Below are 26,946 nucleotides of genomic sequence, written 5' to 3'. Positions count from 1 at the left end.
TAATGCACAGCTGCAGGTTGAAACTCCTACAGACACGAATGCCTGGTCAGCATGGCTAAATATAGTATCTGCCGAGGGGAGGAAAACTGATCCCAACTTTGTTGTGCTTAGCTTGGTTTATTTTTCACTCCAAACCAAAATATACTTTTTTTTTTCCAAATTTCAGGAACCTGATTGGTTATGTAAATCAGCATAGCTCTACTGAGGTTGGTGGAGCTGTGCTGATTAATACAAGATGAAAATCTGGCTCTTATTTTCTAGTCAAGGCCGTAGATATTAGCTCAGGGTCTATTTCTGTCTCAAAACAAGAATAATGGATACTTTATAGCAAACATTCTTTTATGTGTGTCCCAATGTACTTGCAAATTTAGCTACAAAGTCTGCTATGAAGATTCACATTGGCCAAGATATTTATGAACTCTCTAGGCAAATAGCTGCAGCCTGACTGTTTAGCATTTAGTTGAATCTTGCAGTGTTTTATGAGGTTCATTAAGACTTTTTTTTTTAAAAAATAGACGCTTGCCTAAAGCTTTCCATGCTTCAGTGTTGTTATATTGAGTTTGAATGTTCCGAAAGCGAATTGCATAATATTAAAATTTTTATGTTAACACAATGATTTTCAGGTTTTTGGAGCTCTCCAGCTAACAACCACCCACCAAATTCTTCACCTCCCCATGGGCCTCTGCCCTCAGATAATGCTTGCAAAGACTCACGTCAGCTCTGCCTTATAAATGGAGTTCATTCTATAAGAACCAGAACGCCTTCGGAGCTGGAGTGTAGCCAGACCAACGGAGCCTTGTGTTTTATTAATCCTCTCTTCTTAAAAGTGCACAGCCAGGATGTTAGTGGAAGTTTGAAAAGGCAGAGCCCAAGAACTCAAGATGTGAATGGAACGGAGAGGCCTCGCTCCCCTCCTCCCAGACCTCCACCGCCTTCTATTAATAGCCTTCTCCCAAGTCCACAGCTCCCCAGGACTGTAAAGCAGGCGAGCATGCCAGGAACAGTCAACCATAACACGCATAGGAACTTGGATTTGCTGCAGAAGAAGCCAGCCCCTGTTCCGCCTCCTCGTCTGAAGAAGCAGGCTGTTTGCTTAGAAGGGGAAGGCAATGCAAAGATGCTGGCAGTAATTCGATCTAGCCATAACTCAGTGCGTGGGACAGAAACTGCTAGCATTCCAGGTGAAGCCCTATGTGAGCAAAATTTAGCTGCTAGTAGAAAGACCTTGGCTGCAAACTCTGAGTCACAAATACAGTGGAATGGAGGCAGGCAGAGACTGAGCGACATGAGCATTTCCACCTCCTCATCTGACTCACTGGATTTTGATCGGAGCATGCCTTTGTTTGGCTACGAAGGGGACACCAACAGCAGTCTGGAGGACTTTGAAGGGGAAAGTGACCAGGAAAGCATGGCACCCCCTTTGAAGCCCAAAAAGAAACGGAACAGTTCATTTGTTCTCCCCAAGATTGTGAAATCCCAGCTGAGGAAAGTAAGTGGGGTGTTCAGTTCCTTCATGACCCCCGAAAAGAGGATGATCAAGAAAATTGCAGAGATGTCTCAGGACAAGCGCACTTATTTTGGGTGTCTGGTCCAGGACTATGTCAGCTTTCTTCAGGAAAACAAGGAATGCCACGTTTCAAGTACTGACATGTTGCAGACAATTCGGCAGTTCATGACACAAGTGAAGAACTATTTGTCCCAAAGCTCTGAACTGGATCCCCCTATTGAATCACTGATTCCGGAAGACCAAATAGGTAAAAAAACATTCTCTCTCTATTTCAGGACCGCAAAAATCATATTCTGAATCTGTTGGTTTTTAACCAGATTTGTAAATACAGATTTTTCTAGAAAAATTCAAAACCACTTTTAAAAAAAAATTAATACAAAAGTTCCATGCAACTGTGTTAAAGTGAGAACAGTTTCTGATTTATTTACCTTAAAATTATAATGATAAATGTTGGACTTAGTATAGAAATGATTAACTTTTTTTGTAATTGCAGTGCTGAAATGCTGTGTCGGCAGATTCTCCCTGTATTATTTCTCTGAATTGGTTGAAATATTGTTAGCATTATTTTAAAAATGTACACATGCACATGGTTCCCCATATGTTAATTTTAAAGGGGCAAGTGTAAAATTAAAATAGATTATAAATGAACAACAGAAATGACATGGAGAGATTTTATAGCTTGCTCTCCAGATACTGTCTCTTTCACTATTGGCAACTTGCACTTTCTCCACTTGGCGTTGTGATACAAACAAGAGATTTTTATAAAAAGGAGTGGGAGATGCTAATCTCTGGATTTCTGTGCCCCTCTGTTGTATGTCTGTAAATGTTTTATAAGTGTGTGAAAATGAGCTGTATGTTTGCATTCACATATTACTGACAGAGAAGTTTTTATGTATGCACAAAAGTGAAATAGCTAGATGGATGCATATTTTACAAACAGACAATGGCTTGTATATGCACAAAAGTGAACTAGTACAACAACTAGTCAGCAGTGTTAGTAAAACTTTGTAAGCCATGTTTACGAAGTAAACATCTTTGAGGGAGAAATACCTTCCTTGTGATCTCATTTCAGTCATAATTTGTTTGGTTTTGCCTCTTCCCTTCAGTGTCCTAACAGTTTGGCTCATGAATAACCCCATGACACTTAATATTGGCAGGTATTTCTTTCACTGATAGTGGTGAATGTTTTTGTTTTGAAATTTTTGAAACTTATTGAGAGAATTATTTTTGTCACATTAATAGGCAATAAAAAGGAAGTAAGGTTAATGAGTACAGTGAAATAAAATGCTCAGAAAGGTTTCCTGTAATATCAAGAATATTTTAAAGATTGTTTGCTTTAATTAGAAGAGTATAGTGTGGACATTGTCTTTTGGGATTTGCTCTATGTAAGTATCAGTTCTGTTTTATTCTTTCATAATCTTAAATGTTTGACAAAGAAATACAGAATTTTTTGTGATTTGGTCATGGTTTGATTTTTCACTTTCACTGTGCTTTTGCCAGGGTGTGGCTTACTTCAACCAGTGGTATTCATAATAGCTTGTTAAAATAATGCTTGCTTTGAATGTCTCAGTAAACTAGAGTGATGTTGCTGAACATTGTAACCACACTGCACTCATTTTCTTTGGTGATTGGGAGGCTGATTTATTTGTGTAATTCTTTTCTAAATAAATTATGCAGGGAGGAAGTTTAAGCAAACATGGAACTTGCATTTGAACAATCTGTTGCCTTCACAGCTACTGGAGCCCACAAGCAACCGCAGCAGAGAAGGAACATCAAATGTTGCTGAGCTAAACAGATAGCTATGTACCATACAGACTTAGTCATTCTCCATAGCTGAGCCTTTTACAATGGAACAAAGACCAGTCTAATTGCCCATATAGTGTTTTGTTTCACCACTTGGGTACTGATTTGCAACCAGATTTGTAGTCTGTTAATGTACATTTACGTTGTGAGATAAAGAGCTGGTCTGTAGTTTGCAGTTAAGCTGCTTCATGTTGACATATGTCGAAGTATTCGGCATAAGGCATAATGGATGGTTCGAATAGGAGAGGCAGACCCCACAGAGAATGGATAGATGATGTAGTAGATTGGTGCGGAGCTAGTCTACAGAAACTAAGCCACTCTGCTCTGGATAGGGAAAGATGGAAGGAAATAGTGAGAGAGGCATCAGGTACCAATGGGCGCTGAGCCCACTGTTATTGATGATGATGATGATGAATTGTGCCGGTGTCTACACTACAATCTTCCTTCCATCCATGTAAGTGACCTACTACTCTGACATGACCCCACCTCCACAAGAAGCATAAGACATATGTCAGTGTGGTTCGGTGGCATGTGTCTGTCTAGATACTATTATCCCTTAGACTGGCTGTCTTGTGTTTTCCACAGGGGGCGTGGGGAGGTGAGGAGCCCCATGTGGCTTTCCTCTACTCCCAGTGGGGAATGGATATAGGGCTGCCAGCGGAACTGAGAGACTAGGTTCTACCCTCTTCCTCCCACCAACTGCCTTTCTTCAGTTGGTGAAAATGCTAACCCAGGTGTTGACGATGCGCACCACTGACCCAGGCAGGGAGCATGGACATGCACCACTTCAGTAATTACTGTGGTGGCTGCAAGTTGAATTAATGTAGGTTGACTCATATTTGTAGTGTGGATGTATCCAAAGGCTCTTACCTTAGGTATGTCTGACATACTTATAGAGTAGACTGTACCTTCCGGTGTGTTTGGAAAATATTTCCTTTTAACATATTTCACAGATTATGCAGTGGTGGTGGTGGTCATTAATAAGTGTTTATTTTGTGATAATATTCAGTTGCCCTGATCAGTCCCTTATTGTGCTGGGTCTTTTACAGACATATAGAGACTGTCGTGGTCCTGCCACAAAGGGTGCACAGATTTAGAGTTATAGACACATCTATACCCTTCCAGTGGGAATGCTTGGGAGGAGGAGTGCTGTTTGCACTGTTTCCCTCCTGTGGCGAAGGGCACGATTATGTTGCCACTCAGGTTAATGGATGCTGGATAAGAGGTGCTTTGGATCAGCACATCTTTGGGCATCCTGGTTACTTCTCCTTCTCTGGCCTGGTCTGCACACTTTTGACCAGCTTATTCCACTCCAGGCAGTCAGATTGACTTTGTGACTGTGTATAGTTTTTCTCAGACTCTGGAAAACAGAAGCTATTGTAGGAGATCTTCCAGGTTTCACACATCTGAAGAAGTGGGTCTGTCCCACGAAAGCTCACCACCTGATAAATTATTTTGTTAGTATTTAAAATGCATACTGCACTGCTTTTTTGTTTTGACAGGTTTCACAGAGAGAAGCAAATGAAATAAGTTTATTCTGCAAAGCCATCAAAAGAACATGCACCAACCTTTCTAATTATTCCTGATAGATGTTATGTAATTTGCGGGAGGGATAGCTCAGTGGTTTGAACATTGGCCTGCTAAATCCAGGGTTGTAAATTCAATCCTTCAGGGGCCATTTAGGGATCTGGGGTAAATAGATTAAAAAATAAAAAAAAAAATCTGTCATGGATAGTGCTTGGTCCTGCCAAGAGGGCAGGGGACTGGACTTGATGACCTCCTGAGGGCCATTCCAGGCCTATGAGATGTGTTTTTATATAATTTTAATGCTGTAGACTGCTACCGCTTTATGAAATAACCTTCTCCTGGTAAGAACAAGGGGTAGGCTCCTGAGCACTAGGACTCAGCTGAGAATGCATGTATTCCTCTTTGACCCCAATTTGCAAATGATGGGGAAGATTTGCAAAGGCATTAAGGGAGTTAGATGCCTCAATTCCATAGGCTTTGTGCCTTTGAAAATCTAACCTCTAAATCTGGGAACTTGTTATTTTTTCAGTCTGCATTATTAGGATAGTAAAAATGGGGAATATTTGCATATTACTGGACAGTTAACTAGAGCTGATTGAAATCCTGTTTTATAACTTTAAGTTAATCAAAGAACCAAAAGGGTTACTTAAACTACATTAGATTTCCATGGAATTTGAGCTCGTAAAATGTTAGGATGCTTTGAACATCCAGTTTTAACCTATGTATTTGCATCTATAGAAACAAAACTGAATGAGTCCACATCATCTGTATTATAAGTACAAAGTAGAGACTGAGGCTGATTTGGGAAAACCCAGGTTGAATTGCAGATGTTGAAGGCTTTATTAATGTTTTGTCTATATGGCACCTGACAAAACAATAACTTGATTTTTCTTCTATCCGCTGCTAAGAGAGGTTAATGTGAATGCTTATTCAAGGTAGTTGCAGTTAGAATAGATCTAAACAACTCAACAGTTCTAGCCTGACTCCCAAAATGTAGGACTATCACAAGAAATTTTTGGTTTAAATATGATGAGAGATGGAAAAATGCACTTAAATACACACTAGATCAGTGGTGGGCAACCTGCGGTCTTCAGGCCACATGTGGCCCACTGGGCTTCAATATGTGGTTTGTGCAACATTTTGTTTACTGTTGCCCATACACAGGGTTGCCAGATTCCACTGACTTCTGTTTGTGTAGTTTTTCCCACTGGTATTACTAAAGTGACATGTATGTAAAGCAAGGGTACGTGAAATGAGGTGAGTGCTAATCGCACAGAACATTGACTGCACGAGCTGCCCTCCTCCGTCTTTATCCGGTCAAAGAGCTGCTGCAGTTTAATTGTCACATTCTGCAAATTCTAGGTACATAAACACAGTTAGAAAAACCATCCTATCGCAGGAGACCATCTTGGTTATGACAGTATTCTGGCCCACAGAGATCCAGGAGGGTCACTTATGCAGCACACTCACTAGCCTAGGTTGCGCATCACTACACTATTAAGCTTGTTCTGGCATTCTTAAATGTTCACAGCATGCTTTTTAAGGTTTGTAATTTAATGCAGAGTTTATTATCATTGGGGTGAAATTGGCCAATATCTTCATCTGGGACATTCTTTGTCATAGATAGTTCCAAGATTGAGAAATGGGAGACCATGTTATCTTGTGGTGAGAGATCATAACTGAGAGATGTGACTTCTAATTTATTTTTCTGACTGTACCTTTGCCTAGCTATGTGACTTTGAGCAATCTTTAATTCCCTCTCCTTTTTCGTAAGAAGAGTGTAGTGATATATACATACCTCATGGACAAACTGTGTAGTTTGGTTTAATGCCTGTAGAAGTTTTGATGATAGCTGCTATAGAAATGCCAAACACTCCACCAAGCATTGGAAGCATACCCTTTCTGAACTAAATTGTATCTCTCTTGTGAATCCATGTGAAATAGTACCAACTCGCTGATGCATTCAGGGTAGTGAGAAAAACCCAAATTAGGCTAATGCAGTATAGGCTATGACAGTTACTCCCCCACATTTCCATCCCCACTGTAGTTAGGTGATCTTTTTATTTCCAGCCTTCCAAGAAACTCTGTTCCTACAGGCTGCATCTTGTTGTGACATTCTCCATACTGTGCACATCTCCCCCAGTGCTGTACATCTTAAATTATGGAAGTACTAAAGAACAGTGCACGCAGTCATAACAGAAACAAAGCATGTGGGTGATCCTGGAGGCTGAAGGGGGAAAACTAATCCCAGTGGAGGAGCAATAATTGGAAACTGGGTGCAGAGAAGTTTTAAAATTGGGATTTTTGAAAAGGGCAGGGGAAGGTGGAAGGCAGTGGTATCCTCCGTGCAGAGAGTACTGCAAAGACGTTTGCTATTACCGGTATGTCAGACACCCCAGATCGAAGCTTGTCCTTTGTTGCTCCTTTGCAGAGTTACACAACAGCATGTCACCACAGGATACAGATGTGTTTCCACAAGCCTCAGCAAAACACACTAGCCTTTTATTTCATTTGTCAAAGCACTTCCAGTTCCCATTTTGTGGCTAGTGACTAATAGTAAATATTGAATAACAAAGATTTAACAAGACTATAATTTAAAATTGTATCTGTGAGTGTTATAGATCTTCCTTTGTACTGCTCCACTGAAGAGATGAGTTGTTACAGCTCCCACCTCAAGCAGTAGCAGTTCATGCATTTAGATCTGGGGAGGTTCCTGGTTTATTTCCAGTGTGTTGGCCAAGATGTTGGCCATCATATAAGCACTTAAAAATATGAAGTTTATATATTTTTATAACATGTACTGCACATTCTCCTCAGAATTTTCAAGAATGCTCACCACTGGTCAAACTCTGCTCTGATTAAAATCAAGTGGATTTGTACCACTGATTATAGTGGAAGCTGAGTCAGACCAATGCTGAGTGCTTTAAAAAAATCACACCCTCAGTACCTCAGAGAAACATAAGAATATTAGTGGAAGGCAACCAAAATGGTCTGTGCAACGTATCCTACCAAATACTCATGAAATGCCATGTTTTCCATTCCCAGATTTCCACTTGTCACAAATGCAGCCCATTAGAAAGATAGTAATTGCCAGGTTGAGGTCCATCTAACGCAGTATGTTGTGCCAAGCTGTTCCCCAAGCTTTTGTAATTCATTATCTTCACTTTGCATATTCTTGATTATCCATCAAAACAAAAAAGCAGTCCAGTAGTACTTTAAAGACTAACAAAATAATGTATTAGGTGATGAGTTTTTGTGGGACAGACCCACTTCTTCAGATCACTTCTTCTCTCAGTTACTATTGATTAACCATATCTAGTTAAATTCCTAGTCTCAAGGACTCCCCATGGCAATGAGTTCCATAGTGTGAAAAACTATTCCCTGTTATCAGCTTTGAATTTGCCACCTATTCATTTAATTGAATGTCCTTGTATTCTTGAATAGCAACAGAGAGGTGGCCCTGTTAGTCTGTACTCCCACAAAACAAAGCATCAGACATGTAGCACTTTAAAGACTAACAAAATGATTTATTCGGTGATGAGCTTTCATGGGACAGACCTGAAGAAGTGGGTCTGTCCCACGAAAGCTCATCACCAAATAAATCATTTTGTTAGTCTTTAAAGTGCTACATTTCTGATGCTTTGTTTTCTTGTAGTCTTGAGTTTATTTTGAGAGTTTTGAGGGAGGAATGAGGATTTTTGCAATAGAAACTGAGAGATTAAAAGAAAGCAGCTACTTACAATGATTAATCAATGGGAAATCAACCAAATGTCAGTACAGTCATGTTGTCAGTTATTTTCTCTTTTTCACTGAAGAAGTTAATGACTTCCTTAGTCATTACCTGTATGCAACACCAGCGTGTTAGAAATGGACCATTATCCCTAAATATTTCTAGCCAAGTCTAGGTGTGAATAGTGTATCCATCATGTCTTAAAATGTGGGTTTCCTATGTTTAATTTTCATCTTTTTTATTATGTGTTGTGCAGTAATTGAGCCATGTGGAATGATTCCCATCCCCACCCTGCCCTTTGCTACACACACACACACACTTACAAATATCTTCCAGATACTCTGATCAAACACATCGGAGTAATGAAACAGAAGCTACTTGGGACAGACTTGTATTAAACTTTTCACTTTTTGGAGAAGGAATGAGATCAAATACTGTTAGCATTTGAGAACCACCAGCAAATATTCTGTGCATCACTCTGTGGGGATTTCTGTACTAGACCATGCTGTTGTTCATGCTACTGTAATGCCTTTTTGTGGCAAGATTGTATTGATTGCTTAGGAGACGGGTCTCTCATCTACAGGCAGTTGATTAGTAGTGGATGGAAACTTGTGATACGTAGGACTAGTAACAAGTGCCTGGGCAGTTCAGCTTCTCTCTGAGTACAGTTGCAGATGGACTGAGTTCTCTGAAAAATAGGGGAACTTGATTCACTGGGTTTCCCCAGCTCCAGAAGACCAGGCTGAGGATAACGCATGATTATTAGGAGTCACTATGACAAATTGCTTATGTGATAGCATTCCTACACAGCCACAGTAGGAGAATTGAAAAAAAACTTCATGATTCACTGTTAACTACGATTCTTTCACAGTGATCACAGAGGTCACAGATTACAGGACCTCCACGATTGCTTCTGGGGCTGTAGCAGAGGCCCCACGAGGCTGCCAGAGCAGCAGCCAGAGGCTGGTGGTGGGTGCTTCAACTGCTTGACAGGTGGTCAGCCTGCTTAGAGCAGTGGCCCCCATAAGAGCGGGCCAGTGCCCAGTGCTGGGGTTGCTGGAGCAGTGGCCAGGGTGTGTGTGTGTGTCTGTGTCACTAGAACAGCTGACTGTCAGTGTGAGAAGCAGCAAAGGTTGGGACAGCTGCACGCCTTGGCAGCACTTTATTTGCCCTTCCTCCTCCTTTCCCCTTCCTCAGTTATTTTTAGTAAAAATCAGTGACGTTGTAGGCTTCCATGATTTTTTTTTTTACTGCCCTCGACCTGTCCATGACTTTTACTAAAATACCTGTGACGGAATCTTAACCTTATGCATTGTTCAGTCATAAAGCAGAGTGACACTGAAGACAGAGAAGTGTGTATCACCCACAAAAAGTTGGAGCTCATTACCCTTTTGTCCTCACTAATTTATTGGTAGAGTAAATCTGCTGGCAATATTCTCCGTCTTAACTCTTCGATACCTTTCAGGTTGCGTTAGTTTCTGAAAACTGGCCACCAAAACATGTTCCTTTTCCCAATAGGAAACAAGCGTGCCAGCTTCAAACTACAGGAGATACTGATTGATCCAAGACATGGGAAGGAGTTCCATCCTCACATCCTACTTCAGGTCCCTTATATGAATGCTTCCCATAAAGACAATTATCACAGACATTCCACTGCCAGTAGAACCAGGAGACAGAGGAAATCTAAACTGTACCTGTTATGTTTCAATGGCCTTCATATCACCAGTTATGATTTTGATACAGTTTGTTGATACATGGTCTCTATTAAGAACCAGATCCTGCTAGCTCCCTCTGTAAGGAACTCCAGTTGAATTCAGTCAATGGGAGCTTTGATTCACAGGGAGTGGAGAGTTGAGGCCCTAAATGTAATGTTTGGCAGCACTTAAAAATAGTCTTTGATTCTGACTTCAACAAATTGCAACAGCTGAAATGCTAGCTACAGAAATGTTCCACTTAAAAGCATAGCAGTTGAATACAGATTTTGCTATTTAAAGAGTCTTTCAGTAAACATTTTTTAAAAAAGTTAAACTGCCAATAAACTCACAAATAAATTAAAAATTTGTCATTAAAATATTAGCGAGGAATAGTTTGTAGCTTATTGAAATAGGGTTATCCCTGTTCATTTACATTGGGGATGAGGGTGGGTGTCTCCTGGATGGGAACATATCCCTCTCACACTGAGTATGAATGTAAGTATTCTTTCATCAGAACTGGTCTTGAATGAACATCAGTCCAAATAAGAGTTTCACATTGTTCTGGAATCCACCATTCACACCTCCGTTCCTTCATGGTATTCCTTTTTTGCTCCTCTTCTGGATGGGTGGGCATTAGATCTCAGTGGATGGGTCAGGAGGGTATTGTATGGTTCACACCCAAATGCTGTAGATAAGATAGAAATAATTGAAATGTGACACCTTGTCACAACAGGCAGCTATGGCAAAATGGAGACTTGTGGGTAAATTAGCTGAATCCACTCTTTTTTGTTGATCAGTAATAGAGAGAAAGCTGTGCTAGTCTATATTACTATCAAAACAAAAAAACAGTAAAGTAGCACTTTAAAGACTAACAAAATAATTTATTAGGTGATTTTTCATGGGACAGACCCACTTGTTCAGACCATAGCCATACCAGAACAGACTCAATATTTAAGGCATAGAGAACCAAAAACAGTAATCAAAGTTGACAAATCAGAAAAAAAATTATCAAGGTGAGCAAATCAGAGAGTAGAGGGGCAGGGGGGAGGTGAAGAATTAGATGAAGCCAAGTATGCAAAAGAGCCCATATAATGACCCAGAAAATTCGCATCCCAGTTCAAACCACGTGTTAATGTGTTGAATTTGAATATAAAAGAGAGTTCAGCAGCCTCTCTTTCCAAAGTGGTGTGAAAATTCCTCTTCAGTGAGATGCAAACTCTTAAGTCATTACAAGAATGGCCCACTCCATTAAAATGTTGGCTGACGGGTTTGTGGATCAGTAGTGTTTTTATGTCTCTCTTTTGTTGTACCTTTTATGTTTTAACCTGGAAGGACCATCAATGGTGCCTGATCTGTGGAGAGCTGGCAGGTCACATGGTACTGGCTTCTTCATTGCTTCCAGTTGTTTTTACAGGCTCCATTGCAAAGAGCCTGGATGCCTATAAGAAACAAGGAGGAGCCAGCTGACCTACGTCCAGCATTGAGGCTCCAACCTAAGAGGAGAAGATTGGAGCCACCATCAGTACAGGAGCAAATAGGAGATATCTGTAGGACTAGAGCTGGCCTTAGAGAGAACAAAGTTAGTATTTAGGAATTATGCTTAGGGACAGGGGAGAAGATGAGGGGAAGAGGCACATGGAGAGAAGCGTGGGAGAAACGTGAACAGAGCACATTTGGGGGATGGGATGGATTTTTCCAAGATAACACATCCAAAATCACATTAAATGTAAGTAAGAGTGAGAAAGAGAAACTGGCACTGTTAGTTTGAAATTACACACCTATAGGTAGTCTGGAATAAAAAGAGAGAAAGAAACAGGCTGTGATTTAAATGCATACTAAACAGGCACAGATATTTCTTATAAAATAAAACAGTTGTCAAAAGATGAAGTTTAAATATTTATCAGCAGTTGGGCAGTGCCCATCACGAGGTTTGTTCAGCTTCATGATCGTACATTTGTTACCCTCATCCTCCCTCCCTCCCTTTTGGGTTTTGTGCCTCACTTGTTACCTTTTCTAAATTAGGCTTCATTCCTGCAATGCAGTATGTGGGGCTTGGCAGGGGTCTGCTCTGATGGGTCCTATTGCAGGATTGAGGTCTGAGTTTGAAAGCTCTGCAGGGTATAGTTTCTTCCTGGTTTGTACAGTGCACAGCATAATAGGGCCTCAGTCCTGACTGACGCCTTTGGGAGCTACTGCAGTACAAACAGCATTCATATTGTGATTGTATACTTTCCCCGAGTTGTTTTTGCATTTAAACTACTGTATCATTTCCACGAGGATGCTACATGATTGTAAATGAGTGGTGAAATGATCTGTGTCACTATGCAGCATCTAAGAGGCTGCATGTGAACCTGTGATTTGGAAAAGAGGTGGTTCACAAAGAAAAAAAAAAATCTGGGGGTGGGAAACCTGAGAATCTGTTGTTAAACCTTGGTGGAGCAGGAATGAAAAGCTGAGTGGTTGCTATTCCATTTGCACCCTGTAGGTAAACAGACAATTAGGATTGATAACAGAACTGTGCATAACTTCCATAATGAAATCTAGACTGGACAAAAAGCAGTTTGATTTTTCAATTAATTGAAAAAGAAAAACCCTATAACCAAGCCAAAGTTCACAAATCTTTTGCAAGACTGGGCCAAATTTTCATAAATCTCTTTTTGCTTTATGGGGTCTGATGGAAGCTGTGCAGAACTGGGTGGTTTCAGCCCCAAACCGGAGAAAAGTTAATGTGTTTTGGCTTAATTGTACTGAGTTTGGATTTGTTTGAAATTGAAACTCAAAGCAAAACTCAGCATCCCTGAACAGTGTGAATTGAAGCCCCTGTGTTCCATACATCGGAATAATCTGTTCTTATTGTTTTTGGGTTTTTTTCCTGAGACAGACTACTTCCTGTGAATTCAGATGAAATGCAGATTCTGTTTTGCCTTTTTATTCCTTCTTAGCAAACATCTAGAAATGCAACTATATTAATATATAGACTTCGGTGAATAGTATCTATTCTGATTTCTCCTTCAGGAGTAGATTATGTGAATACTGATTCTCTTCTAGATGATGAAATCAAATGAATTTGTCTTTTCCTTTTCAGATGTTGTGCTGGAGAAGGCCATGCACAAGTGTATCCTGAAACCCTTGAAAGGCCACATTGAAGCAATGTTGAAAGAATTCCATACCGTGGATGGCTCTTGGAAACAGTTAAAAGAAAACCTGCAGCTGGTGCGACAGAGGAATCCTCAAGAACTGGGTGTATTTGTCCCAACACCAGACTTTGTGGATGTTGAAAAGATTAAAGTCAAGTTCATGACCATGCAGAAAATGTATTCACCTGAAAAGAAAGTCATGCTGTTGCTGAGGGTATGCAAACTGATTTACACTGTCATGGAGAACAACTCAGGTAATACGTTCTTCAAGTTGGACCTCCCTGCTTTGAAACAAGAAGGGGAAGTAAATCCTTTGTCTTCATGCTGGTTTTAGTCCCTTTTTTTTCAATTAGCTTTGATCTTTTGTCATCTGCCTCTGTGAAGCTCAGAGTCTCTGATAGACTCTGCCACTCAGTTTCTTTCTGGAGTGCTGTGTGGCACCTGACAGCAAATCATGAACTGCAGGAACTGCCACTGGAAGAACAACTCTGGTTAACTAAACATTGTATCTCCCTGGTCTGGTGTGGTCAGGACCTGTCGGGTCCTGAATGACAGAATTTGCCAGACGAGGGTAGGTCCAGGTCTTTTGCCTCATGTGGCCCCAGTCTCTCACTCTTCCTGGACTCCAGCCCTGGCCACGCTGCCATGGAGCTTTGTCCCCTGTCCCTGTGCTTCTGGGGCTGCCATGGGGCTCTGGCAGGCAGGTGCTCTGGCTCCAGCCCTGTCCTGCAGCGGGAGCTCCGGGCCCCAGCCCCACACAGTTACAGGGGCTGTGGCAAGTGTTCTGGGCCTGGCCTCGCAGTGCCACAGGGGCTCTGGCAGGGGTTCCAGTGGGGACTGCCATGAGGCAGGTGGCATTCTGGGGCAGGCAGGAGGACTCTGGCTCTGGCCATGCTGCTGGCCACTGCTTCAGCCCCTGCCCCATGGATACCGGGTCCAGCCCCAGGATACTTTGGTCCTGCTGGACCACAGATGTTGCTGGGTGAGGGAGTACTGGATTTAAGAGGTTCAGCCTGTATTGGCATTTGAAGTAGACAATGAGGCTTTGAGCAAAGCTTTCCCTAACTGTGCTTTGGAGCCTCAATTTGAGGTTCTTAAGCTGTGTCTATACTACAGTTTATATCAGCAAAATTTATCTTGCTCGCAATTGTGAATGTTCCACTACCCCGAACAACGTAAGTTACACTGATACAAGTGATCATGTGCACAGACTGTATTGGCAGGACGGCTTCTCCTGCTGACATAGCTTCTGCCACTAGCAAAGGTGGGTTTTCTTAAGCTGACAGGAGAGTTCTTGCCTATCGGCAGTAAGGGTTTTTGCCAGATTTGCTGCAGTGGCACAGCTGTGCATTTGCAGTGCTGGACGTGTGACCTAAGTCTGAGTGCTTTCGGGAAACCACAGTAGATGCAATTAAACACATTCTGTATTTCAGTAGGGGAGTCTATTGAGGCAGACACTGTACAACTGTCTGAAAAATACTTTATAACTGGTAGGTGAAAGACAAAGTCTCTACTTCTGGCTATCAGTGCCTGTGGCTATTGTGCTCTGAGCACTATTTTTGTTTTAGATAAAAAATAACATTATCACTTCTACGCTATGACACGTATCTAAGGTACAGCTGGCCATCTTGAAGGCTAGGTAATGAAATGGAATAATATACTGGTAAAAGACATTTTTAAAATACTTGTGTAGGGTCAACAGGAGGTATGCAGCTAAAACATGCCACAGATGGTGAGAGTACAGGGGTGTGGCCCTGTTACCTTGGGCTTTGGCCTTATCAGGAGTCCTAAGGCCGGGTGAAGTGTGTTAGGAGAATTCCCAGGGCAAATGTGAGATGTTGCAGTAAGTTATGTTGCTGGGTGCATTTTCCCCTCTAAGGATGCTCTGAATCTAGATGTGAGGGTGGTGCCAGAGGCTCTTGGATGTACCATCTTTCCATGGCTCTTCTGCAAGAGTCAGGTCCGGTATCCAGACCAAGTTATATTCTGCCTATTGCAATTCTCTGGCCATTTAAGTCTGATGTTGTAGTGTATACCTTTTGGCTTAAAACTTCTGTAGGTTGTTACATCGTGGTATTTCAATGGCTGTTAAGTTATAGTGTTGAGTAAAGTGTTTCTTGCATGGGCAGTATGAGGGAATTACTGCACTGATGGGGTGACCTGGAAGCAGGTGAATATTCCAAAGTTTGTGCTCTATTGCCAATAAGCACATTGATGCTCCCAAGTGTTACTATATTGTAAATAAAGCTACAGTTTTGTCACAGGGGTTGCGAAAGTCACAGAATTCATGACTTCCAAACACCTTTGTGACTTCAGCCCTGATGGCTGGGAACTGCAGGGTCCTCATTGCCTCCCACAGCAGCAGAGAGCTGTGAGTTACCCTCCACTGCTGTAGGTTGCAGGGGAACCCTCGCAGCTCTTCGTTGCCATTGAGGAGCGAGGGGGACCCAGTAGTCCCCATGGGTGTGGGAGCCCTCCTGAAGTTCTCAGCTACCCCAAAGCTGTCCAGCCCCTTCCTATTTTATCACAGATACTTCTAGTAAGTCAGGGACTGCTCATGGGCTTCTGTGACTTTTTTATTGCCTGTGACCTGTCCATGACTTTTACTAAAAATATCTGTGACCAAATCTTAGCCTTAACTATGAATCACGGGGTTCAGGGCTTGGGAGCTGCTTAAGAATCTCTGCTGGATATCCAGCCAGCAGAAGGCTCTGTAGGAGGCCATTGAGCTGGTGTAACTTACGGTCTTTCTACTTGGCAGCTGGGAATGTGCTCCCCAGTGTGGATGGACAGTCAGACTAGATGTGCTTCAGCTAGTATGCTAAAATAGCCGTGTGGCCACAACTACACATGTGGCAGCTTAGGCTAGCTTCCCAAGGGCAAACCCACCTGACCCCCGGTATACTCAGATACCTAGCCTGAGCTACTCCCACACTGCTGCAGCCATGCTGCTATATTTAGTTAGCTTCAGCAGATCCAGCATGAGTCATGTCATACCCTTACAGCAGCCCTTAACTTGTTCTAACAGTTAGTTTGGCTTCTGGTCATCGTGGGTCACTATCACCTTCCTTCTCTCCCTCTGTGACTTACGAGTGGATGGAGCTCAACCAGACCCAGTGATCTGGCCCTTTAATTTCTTTAAAATGACAATTTTGAATTCTGTAGAGCAGATGGGACCACTAGAGGAGCATAGATATCATTGCAGTAACACTTGACAGGAATGTTGTGGGGTGTAACTCTCTAGTGCTTGGAACTGAAATCCAGGGAACAAAAGTGCTATAAAGTGCAAAGTATAGTTTTTTATTATTTTTAAAAATAACTACAGTGTAGCCCAGAAGCTTAAGGCTGCCATATATTCAGTCTTCTGTGCTGGAATATCTGGGTCAAATGTAGGCCCTGAGATTTCCTGTCAGGTCTCTCTAGAAACAGGATTTTATTCTTATGTATGAGAGAGAAAATTGTTGTTTTCTGTTAACCTGCTGGTGGAAATCCATCCTGTCAGACTTGTATGGCAAGCTTGGACTCTGTGAGTCAGTCAGCTGTGTGCCATCAGCAGTGAATGCCAGCAAAGGCCTTGTGTTCTTTGTGCACCAAAAACTCAGTTTTGGGCATGTCAGCAATACAAGATCAGACTGAGTTTGTGTATTGCTATAGCTGATTTCCAGAGATGCCCACCTTGCTGTACACTGATAAATAACATTCTGTAAAGTAGTATAACGTTGCTGTTTTCACTAAATTGCACAAAAATGTATGGTTTGAGCAGCCGAAAACAGCAAAATAATTTGACCTCTGTATGAGTATCTGTATTTCTTTTGCTCCAGGGAGGATGTATGGAGCTGATGACTTCTTACCAGTGCTGACCTATGTAGTGGCCCAGTGTGACATGCTGGAGCTTGATACTGAAATTGAATACATGATGGAGCTCTTGGATCCATCTTTACTACATGGAGAAGGTAAACGGTTTTTTTGTTTGTTTTTTGCTTTTATTAAAATCATGTGGAAGCATGCAGGGATGGAGGGAAGTTCCCTGGTACCATAATTTGAACAGAATATTTAAAAGGAACCTCAAAGCCAATGGAAGTGCTGCCAGCTAGTTTACAAGAGGCTCCTAAGTCCACATCCTTGTGAGGATATGATTAACACTGAGTCCCGGGGTGCATGTGGTTGCAGTATGTAGAGGTGAGGGACAGGGGAATTTGTGCAGGTTCTCATTTCCATGGCTAGAATGTCAGTAACCTGAGAAGAACATGACGTGACTGAGGAAACAGGCACATGCTGGTTGCGTTTATGCTTCAAGTCATGAAAAAATTCTCAGTCTGTTTATAGTGCAGCAGCATCATTCACTTAACTTGTGATTTGAAATGGGGGCTGGGGTGAAATGGCTGAGGGATCTTCTTATGGGAAATACTTGAACAATACTCTCTGGCTCATTCCAAAGGCAAAATATTTGCTTTTTGGAAACTCTTTCATTGGGGCCCAAGAACAAGTCATCAGTGGTTGGGGTGACAGAGAGGTTTCAGTGCCATGAGAGACAAGACAATCACTCTGCGCTCTCCAGTTTCATGGTGGTAATTAACAAGGAGCTCCTGCAAACTGTCTATCCCCATCTATAGCTAGGAAGGTAGATTTTTTAATTCCTGTGGTCACAGTCACTTTTTAGTCTAAATTTACATATTTTTTGCAATCAAGAAAATTCAACTTCCTGCTGTCGTTACACTGGATAAAACTGTTGTATCCCATTGCATGTTAGTAGCCTAATTTGAACAGAAAGTATTTAAAAAGGCGCCCCAAAGCCAGTGAAGTGCTGCCAGCCAGGGTTATGTCAGGACTCTTCCCAAGCTGCACTAGTCTGTTTCCTGCCTTGGAGTATAGAGTTTCTCTGAAACCTTGTTCAGGAATTTAATCATGGAGAACATTTAATGTATGAAGCTGGCGAACATGTAACATGCTTAAAAAACAGAAACGTATGCTGAACTAACGATAAGGGTGTTCTTAGATTAATGAAAGAAGTCCCCAGTTGATTGGCTCGTCTTTAACACCCGATACCCTGAGAATGTTTAGGACGAACTGTCTAGTGATTTGGGACTGTGTGGTTCGGAAGGAATGTACTGTCCAGTTCGACTGGTGGGGTTAGTACTTATGTTGCATGTTTTACATGTAAAACTGTAAATGCCAAGATGACACTAACTCTAATTCTGAAACCACTGACTCCAGCATGGTGGTAATCTTTAAATGGCACTGAATGGTTAGAGCTCCAGCTCAATGGAAATCTTGGCCAGTTTGTTTAAAAAACAGGGTGCTCTTTGTCCTTCGCTTTCAGAGAGCTCCCATTGACTTGATTTCTGGGACTTGTACTGCCTTGGGGCCCGCACTTCTTTGCTGTAATGTAATTCTGGCTTGGCTTCGTTTACATCCCTAATAAAGATGAACTAAATAGTGGCAGAGCATGCCACAGGATTCCTCCTGAGTTGGACAGAAGAAGTGGGTGCTAAAGGAGATAAAGATCATGGGAGATTCCTTTAAGAAAACAAACTAGGGCCAGGCTTCTGGCCAAGGAAGTGGTGTCTCTTTAGGCACAAATTGCCACAGACTCTCTGGAATAGTTTCTGGATGTAACACATTCAATTCTCAGCTGTTGCTTGAGAGCAGTGAGAATAAATTGACATAAGTTGTGGACGAAAGATTTTTGTCTTAAAGAACAGCCTGTTAATTCTAATTTGGTACAAAACTCAGGTGGAGGGGGAGGGGGAGCGGACAAAACACTGTTTGAAAATGAGGTGTTCAGATCAATCAGGGGACAAAAATATCCAGTTTCAAAGAAAATAATGCCCGAAGAGAGGAGCACTGCTTATGTTGTCTTTTTCAAGAAAGCACATTTTAAGTAACTATTGACAGTTTTGCTGCATCTAGTGCTGTGACTGTTATACCACTTCATAACATGCAATGTTGGTAAAGCTGAGAAACACAGCTCATGGTACAGAGTGGGGTGGCCAAGCTCACTGACCCTCAGTGTCACATACAAGAATCTTCAGAAGTTTGAGAAGCGGAGCTCCAGCCTTCTGGTAGATAGAGACTAGGGAAGGAGTGGTGTGGGGAGCTCCACTAGCTGCCTTTTAATGAGCTGTGGTTTGGCTATCCCTTGTACAGAGCAATTCTCATCAGCCAACACATTAACCAAGTTCATTACTGCAAGCTACATGGCTGGATGCATAAACAGATTTCAACAGATGAGGTTGTATTTTGTAAATCTGTTAAGCTCTGTCTATCCATCCAGCCATGTAGTCAGCAGTTAGTCAAGAATTGTTAAGAATGTTCATATAGAGTAACAAGCCCACTTGTATTTTTTTCCCTTGTTAGCCAAAACATGACTCCTTTGGAAATAGTGTAGAGAATGTTACGGGTATTCTGATTGTAGTTTTTCCCCTGATAGATCAGCAAGGCTGACTAACTTCTTCCTGAATATTTTGAAAATCTCTTCTCTTCACTCCATCACAGGGGGCTATTATTTGACAAGTGCCTATGGAGCACTTTCTTTGATCAAGAATTTCCAGGAAGAACAAGCGGCCCGGTTGCTGAGTTCAGAAACCAGAGATACCCTCAGGCAATGGCATAAGAGGAGGACAACCAACAGAACAATTCCTTCAGTTGATGATTTTCAGGTACTGCATATGGCTTGTGAGAGAAATGAAGAGCCGGATTCTCCGTTGTGGCTATGGTCTGTTTGGTGCAATAGCTAGTTTGGCCATGAGGAAAAATGGTTATGACTCCTTGATTCTTGTCCAGTTCTGCCTTGCCTGTCACACAACTTAGAGCAGCCTATTTGTTGCGCTAACCTCCAGTAGCTGGCAGTAGCCTTGTAGGCTGCCACCTCTATCATTCCCAACCATATTCCCTGGTATATGGGAGTAGACAACCTCTGTGCCTGCTGGAGACAAACCCATTCTTCGGCAAATCCCCAGCTAGAGAAATGTGGTTAGTTTTCACTCCAGAATCTGATCCAGAATGTCTGAGACAGGTTTTTTGTTTTGTTTTGTTTTTTGGAAGGTCCTTGCATTGTACAATAGAGTGGAATTACAGGGTGGCCTGGAGAAAACATATTAATTAAAGGAACTTAATTTTTCCTTTCCTTTGTACAAGTATAAAGACCCACAAGTGTGCTAATCTTCTGTATCTTCATTTGGTTTCACTTCATTGTTGTAAACCAAGCACAACTCGATTTATCCTCACCTCGTATAGCTTAGTGTAACTGTGTTGAACACAATGTAGCTAGTCCAATATGTGGCAGCTGAGGTTCTGGTTCACTGTGTCTCAGAGAAGCCTACACAGTGAGCTGAATTCTGAGTTGCAGATATTTAGTAGTCTTTCTGCCTTTCCTTGCTACTCTTTAAGTCTGGGGCAGGAGCTTCCTCTAAAATATAACCAACGTTAATGTTAGTATTGTGCCACTGCTTTAGAGTAGAACTGAGAGTCATTCACAGAAATCATGATATACCTAAACACTGTCTAGAGAGACTATTCATGCAACTTACTGGAGACTAGTTGGCTACATGAAATAAAAATTAATTTCTGTGTCACAATGACTTTTTTAAAAAATCATTAGTTTATTCCCTTAGACACACTTATTGTTATACTCATCCTAGAACTTGTTGTGAATATTTTATAGTAACTACTTGTTCTTTCAGATTAGCATTAATAAGAAAAAATATTTTTCTCAATTTCATCCGGTCTCCTAAGTAGCCATTGCCTGCCTAAAATTGTGTATTATTGGACTTATTATAATTTGTGAGTCACTTACTTGAATTCCGATGAACTCAGAAACAGTAGTATTTCTTCCTACTTCCTCTCCAAGCTGAGTCTAGTCCTCTAACACTAACACACAATCATTATTTTGCCTTTATACCTTATATATAAATGTTCAACTTCAATAATTTTGTTCAAACTCTGAAAGTCCCATCTCTCGCTGAATGTTTTTGTCATTGAAAATAAAGGCCAAGAATTTAAAAGTGAGTCCCTAAAAGTAAGTCTGTTTGATAAATTTAACTCAGATATTCTCCACATCTTTAGCTCCCACCAAATACAGTGTTTTTGAAAATACTTGATAAAAATTGTAGTTACAGTTGGAAGTTCCAGGCTATCTTGCTGATGGACTGACTGCCATAATGAGGTTGACAGTAGTAGGAACCTAGTATAAGAGGCAGTAAATGCACTAAAGTCCTTGTGCAAAGTTTAAAAGTCATAAAAGACTTTAGTGTGGTTTTACTCTGAAAAGTGATTGTACAGACATGTTCTGAGTGTATTCAAAATCCTATTTCCTGTCGCTGACAAGAAAAAGTTTTACTCATGCCTAACACAGCTAAGGGTCAGCTGGGGATATCATCTGTATTAAGGAAGGATAGAGTTTTCAAGTTCAGTTAGACAACTCAGATATGCCTACTTCTGGACTAGTAGGTGGGGAGATGGTGGCGCCATCAAAAACTTTTTGGCTTATGTGCGGTTCATATCATAGTCACCAAAGTTTCCATATTAGTTCAAGGTGACTATCTAGTGCACATTGCACAGTGAAAGTCTCAGGGGGTAAGGCAGAGTTGTGAGTGGATGGTGACCCTAGTCTCTGTTGTCAGGGCTGGGAATTGGCAAGAGAGGATGGATCACTTGATTACCTGTTCTGTTCATTCCCTCTGGAGCATTTGGCATTGTGTGCTATTGGAAGACAGGATACTGGGCAAGATGGACCTTTGGTCTGACTCATTATGGCCATTCTTATGTTAAAAAACTAGAGGAGAAATTAAAACTGATTTGCTTTTTCATACTTATACTATTTACTTTTTGCATTAACTCAGCTTCGATAATGCAAACAGAGTAGTTCTGCTTTTATTTAGTCATGTTCACTGTCATACAGTAATACACTCACAAGACTGAATAATTTGAGCTAAAAACCCTACAAGCAAATATTTAATTAAGAAAAATGTTTCCATTATAACTTTTAAAAAATTATACGTTACAGTTGTCTTAGCTTTCGATAGCTTGCACTTACAAAATGTAATTACACAACTCATGTGAGTTGGCCCCTTTAATGACTCATTCCATTTAGTTGCACACAAACACAAGCCTCATCTGCAGTTCTGGCTCAATACTGACCTCCCCTGTTTCTTCCATACTATGCTCTCCCCATTTCCTCCCTGACTTCTTCCAATTCCATTCCCAGCTACATTTTTTCCTATAGAATCTGTTGCATTTTTTTCTTGTTTAAAATGTGGATGTTATTTCTTAGTTTCCATATTTTACTTTTTAAATACTTACTGGAAAGCAGAAAAGCAATATTTCTTTTATGTTGTAGTATTTATTTAGCATTTATATGTAGTGAGCGGAGGAGAGGGTGTCACATTGCAGAGAGGAAAAAAGATCTAATTCCTGCCTCGAAATTTTATCGACACGTTCAAATATTGCACTGTGGATTGTCTTCACATGCCATCTTTCTGTGCCTCTTCAGGGAAAGTAAAAAATGTTGCTGATGTTAGAATAGGTGAAAAGTTCAGTTTTCATCTGATCACTAAGTTAATGCTGGTTCTTTCCTAAAGCCTCTTGTCTGTGACCTAGCATAACAGTGGCATCTTTTGGACAGAAGGCCCAGGTGTGCATATTGCTTCTGAACATTACAAATCACATGTTCATCAGCAAGGCACCACCATGGAATCCCGTTAAAATCAGTGGGGGATCTGCAGGAGTGGCATATGCTTCCTGGTGGGACTGATAGTAGAATTAGCGCCTAAAGCATTAAAAGCAAGGTGGAAGCTTGTTTTAATCAGGAGTCTGCCTTGCCATTGTTCTGTCCCCCTCCCCACCTCACCAGTGATAGTAGTTTTGTAGCAAGATGGTTTCCATTTACGAGAAGCTTGAAAATGTAATGTGATATTTCTTGTGTGGTGTGAGGCTTGATGTGCGCTGGTTGACCTTTCATTTTGCTGGGCTGAGCCAAGCAGTTTCACATTTCTTTTTGGGGATTTATTTTGACTTTTTGGTTCCTACTTTCTGTTTTCTCACCTTACAGAACTACCTTCGAGTTGCATTTCAGGAGGTTAACAGTGGCTGTACAGGAAAGACCTTATTAGTAAGACCATATATCACCACAGAAGATGTGTGTCAGCTCTGTGCTGAAAAATTTAAAGTGGACAACCCAGAAGATTATAGCCTGTTTCTTTTTATTGATGATACCTGGCAGCAGCTAACAGAAGACACCTACCCTCAGAAGATAAAGGCAGAGCTGCACAGCCGTCCACAACCCCAGGTTTTTCATTTTGTGTACAAGCGCATTAACAGTGATCCTTATGGTGCCATTTTCCAGAACAAAGATGAGAACTCGACTTTATAGAACTGTTATTTGTGTTCCTCCTTGAAAACATCTCTTGGGTGGCTGCCTTCTATAGGAGGCAAAACAGTCTATAGATTAAATGCCTAGTAAGAACATGTGCAGCAGCTTTTAGTGCTGCCTATAGAAAATATACATACAGTACTTATGGCCAATTGTGCATTATGTGCTACCACAGTTTCAGCCCATGCAGCTGAGTTTCTAGGAACACAGATTTTTCTAAACTATGTTACGCTGTGGCCCTCTGCAGGTCTATGCTGAGATTAAGTTTCTCATACTTACCCTTCAGCCAAAAGTTGTTTTGATATAAACATGTATGCTAGACAGCTTTTGGGCGGAATGGCTGAAACTCTGTTTCACTAGCATAAGTGCGACAAGACTGTCCGATGCAGGGCATCAGTTAACTCCCAATTACGTGGATGGTTGCATCCTTTTCTCTGAAACTAAATTTTTTTTTACAGAATGACTCCATTTTTATGTATTTCATAGAAATTTTATAGCAGTTGCAGGTAAACTGTATGGGTGGGTTTTTAAAATATTTTTTTAACTATAAAGTATTCTATAATTATGCATGTGACTTTAACATTTAATATACAAAAATAAATCTCTTGCTGGTTTTAGAGTATTGCATTAAATGTCTGTGGTTTTTCTTTTCGTTTCTGGAGGGTTTTATGCAATTTTTTGTTTTGAGATTGTTGTATTTCTGTAAGCAATTTGTATTCTTGACACTGGCCACTGAGATGCCTTTATTTGAACTGGATGTGCTGTTATCGAGATTGGTTTTTATACAGCAGTTTTGGACAAATAGATACAAAAGTGTGGAAGGGGACATGAAATAAATGGATGTAGAGAAGAGGTAGAGAATGTAGAGAAACTAATTTAGGAATCAAATGTGTTAGTCTGCTGGTTCAGGCTACTTGCAAAAAATGGGTGATGGGGATTGATAAGGAACAATTGTATGTTTAAAGTACTGTAGAAATGCTAATGGTTAACTCTCCCAGATACTAGTTGTGTTAGCAAAGGATTAAAAGCACCATAAAATGAATGAGAACACTAACCATTTTATATAGATACTAGCAACATCAAACATGTTTTTGAATGAAACAAAGATTGTTGTAGATTTTGATGAATTTGAGATTTCTTTTTAGATGAGAGAAACTGTAAAGAAACTTGAAAGTCAAAGCCTTACATGGAGAAAGGTACAATGAAATCAAGCATGTATGTTACATAAAACCTGTTTGCAATACTGAATACTGTGCTTGAAATTCTGCCCCCATTGAAGTCAATGACAGTTTTACCATTGTCTGAAATGGGGTCAGGATTTCTCCCTAAATACTTACAGCAGTGTAATTTGAGACAGGTGGTCAAAAGAACATAGACCTTGGACTTGTAAGGATGGGTATACATATGATCTGTATGTTTTTATGTTGGTTTGCCATGTATCTGAAGCCCTTGGCACATGTTTGTGTTTTTATTTCATTTTGTAAATTATTATGAGTTTTGCACATAAATACATTGTAATACCATGTTATAACCAAAGCTGGTGTGTGATTATTTTGAAGACAGTCCCCATGTTGATTTTTTGTTCATCAGCGGAACTTTATGATAAACCTCATTGTGTAAGCCCAGCCTACATGGTTTGCTGTAGGAGAAGGCTCAGTATTTCCTAGTCTTTATAAAGTATGGGTTTTTATTAAAGGAATGCGACCTTTTTTTTGTATTAAAAGTAAGAAGAATTAACACAAAGATACTGATGGAGTTGAATGGTACGGGAAGGCAGTAGCAATATGAAAGAGCCTAAAGCTAGATTCCCCCATCCAGTGTCTTCCTCCAAAACTGGAAGCAGTGCTTACATAAAACATTTCAGTGAACTTTTTGTGAGACCTTACCCCTGCATTGACTTTTGAGGACCATGCACATTGAAGGTAACGTGAAGTTCTTGGTGCCACAATTAGAACCAGCCAGTCATTCTCCCTGATAGAATCATAGAAATGTAGGGCTAGACGGGACTGAGAGAGGTCATTTAGTCCATTCTTCTGGCTGAGGCTGTGACTCACTTAAAAAAAAGTACAGTGAAACAGACTGCTAACATGATTGCTCAACCATATCTTACTATTTAGCTGACAGCTGTGATACAGGAGGAAGGGAGAAAAAGAGAAAAATTATTGAGTAACTTCAGCACTTCAAATGTGAATTGCGGCGGGGGGAGGGAGACACGTGCACAAACTATCTCAGGATGATTCTTCTGTACACTTATGCAATTGCTCCTTTTGAAAATTAGAACGTGATGTTTTTTGACTAATCTTCTTCACTGGGCAAACATTTCTCACTTCTCATAATGCCAGGAAACAGATGACAGTAAAGATCTGGAAAGGATATATGACAGTAAAAATAAATCACTCACTTCTTGTGGGAGAAACAAAAGAGCATGATATGAAATAGAGACCAGGAGAAAGATTCGAAACCAAGTAGCATTTGGAAGTCATACAACTTGGTTTTCAATGCACAGTCCTTATCACTTTTCCTTTGAGTTGAAGTGACCAGGGCCTAGGTGTGACTACAGCTATACACTTTGAAGACTGCTTCAAATTAAATACAAGTTGTCAGTGTGATAGTTGCAAAAAGGCTAATATTCTAGGGTGTATTAACAGATGTGTCATGTACAACTGTCCTTTTCTACTCAGCAGTGAGGTCTCCATGTGTGTAGTGTGCAATGCTGGTGACTGCACTTCAGGAGAGAGATGGTGAAACTGGAGTGTGTCCAGAGAACAACAAAAATGGTGAAAGGTTCAGAAAAACTTGGCTGCCCATCTGTCCCATTTTTTAACGAGTGACTGCCTCATTCCCCAGCATCCCGCATCTGAGAGAGGCAGCTCCTGCTGCAGGGAAGCTCCTCTGTGGGGCAGCTGCCACATTCCCTGACCCCGCTGATAGGAGGCTGGGGAGCCCCCATTCTTGGCAACCATCTCCTCAGCTAGGTGGTTGCAGAGCCCCATCCTCCGCTCCCCTTCACCGGGAGGCTGCAGAGCCTCCATACCCAGTTCCTTACTGTGGGACAGCAGCCCCCATTACCATGGAGCCCTGACATGGGACAGCAGACCCACATCCGCCATAGGGCGATTTGGTCACCCTAAGAAAAACTGACAGCGAGGAAAGCGGTGTGTTTTTTTGTTTTTAATTTA

General features: G+C 41.1%; 1 protein-coding gene across 4 annotated transcripts in view; it reads left to right on the top strand.

The window, feature by feature from the left end:
* Positions 1–25,303, top strand: part of RIN2 (Ras and Rab interactor 2) — a 139,138-nt gene extending 113,835 nt beyond the window's left edge. For all 4 annotated transcript variants that reach the window (XM_074989301.1, XM_074989305.1, XM_074989302.1 and 1 more), the window contains 5 exons: positions 624–1,754; positions 13,347–13,652; positions 17,220–17,351; positions 19,894–20,057; positions 23,447–25,303. In XM_074989301.1, the coding sequence (XP_074845402.1) occupies positions 624–1,754; positions 13,347–13,652; positions 17,220–17,351; positions 19,894–20,057; positions 23,447–23,767 (2,054 nt within the window). In that variant the 3' untranslated portion in view covers positions 23,768–25,303. The remainder of the gene's footprint in view (positions 1–623; positions 1,755–13,346; positions 13,653–17,219; positions 17,352–19,893; positions 20,058–23,446) is intronic.
* The last annotated feature ends 1,643 nt before the right edge of the window (positions 25,304–26,946 follow it).

The sequence above is a fragment of the Carettochelys insculpta genome, chromosome 3, assembly GCF_033958435.1.
Source record: "Carettochelys insculpta isolate YL-2023 chromosome 3, ASM3395843v1, whole genome shotgun sequence".
Classification (NCBI taxonomy): domain Eukaryota; kingdom Metazoa; phylum Chordata; order Testudines; family Carettochelyidae; genus Carettochelys; species Carettochelys insculpta.
The sequence above is the reverse complement of the archived record's forward strand: the minus strand, read 5'-3'. Positions and strand labels throughout refer to the sequence as shown.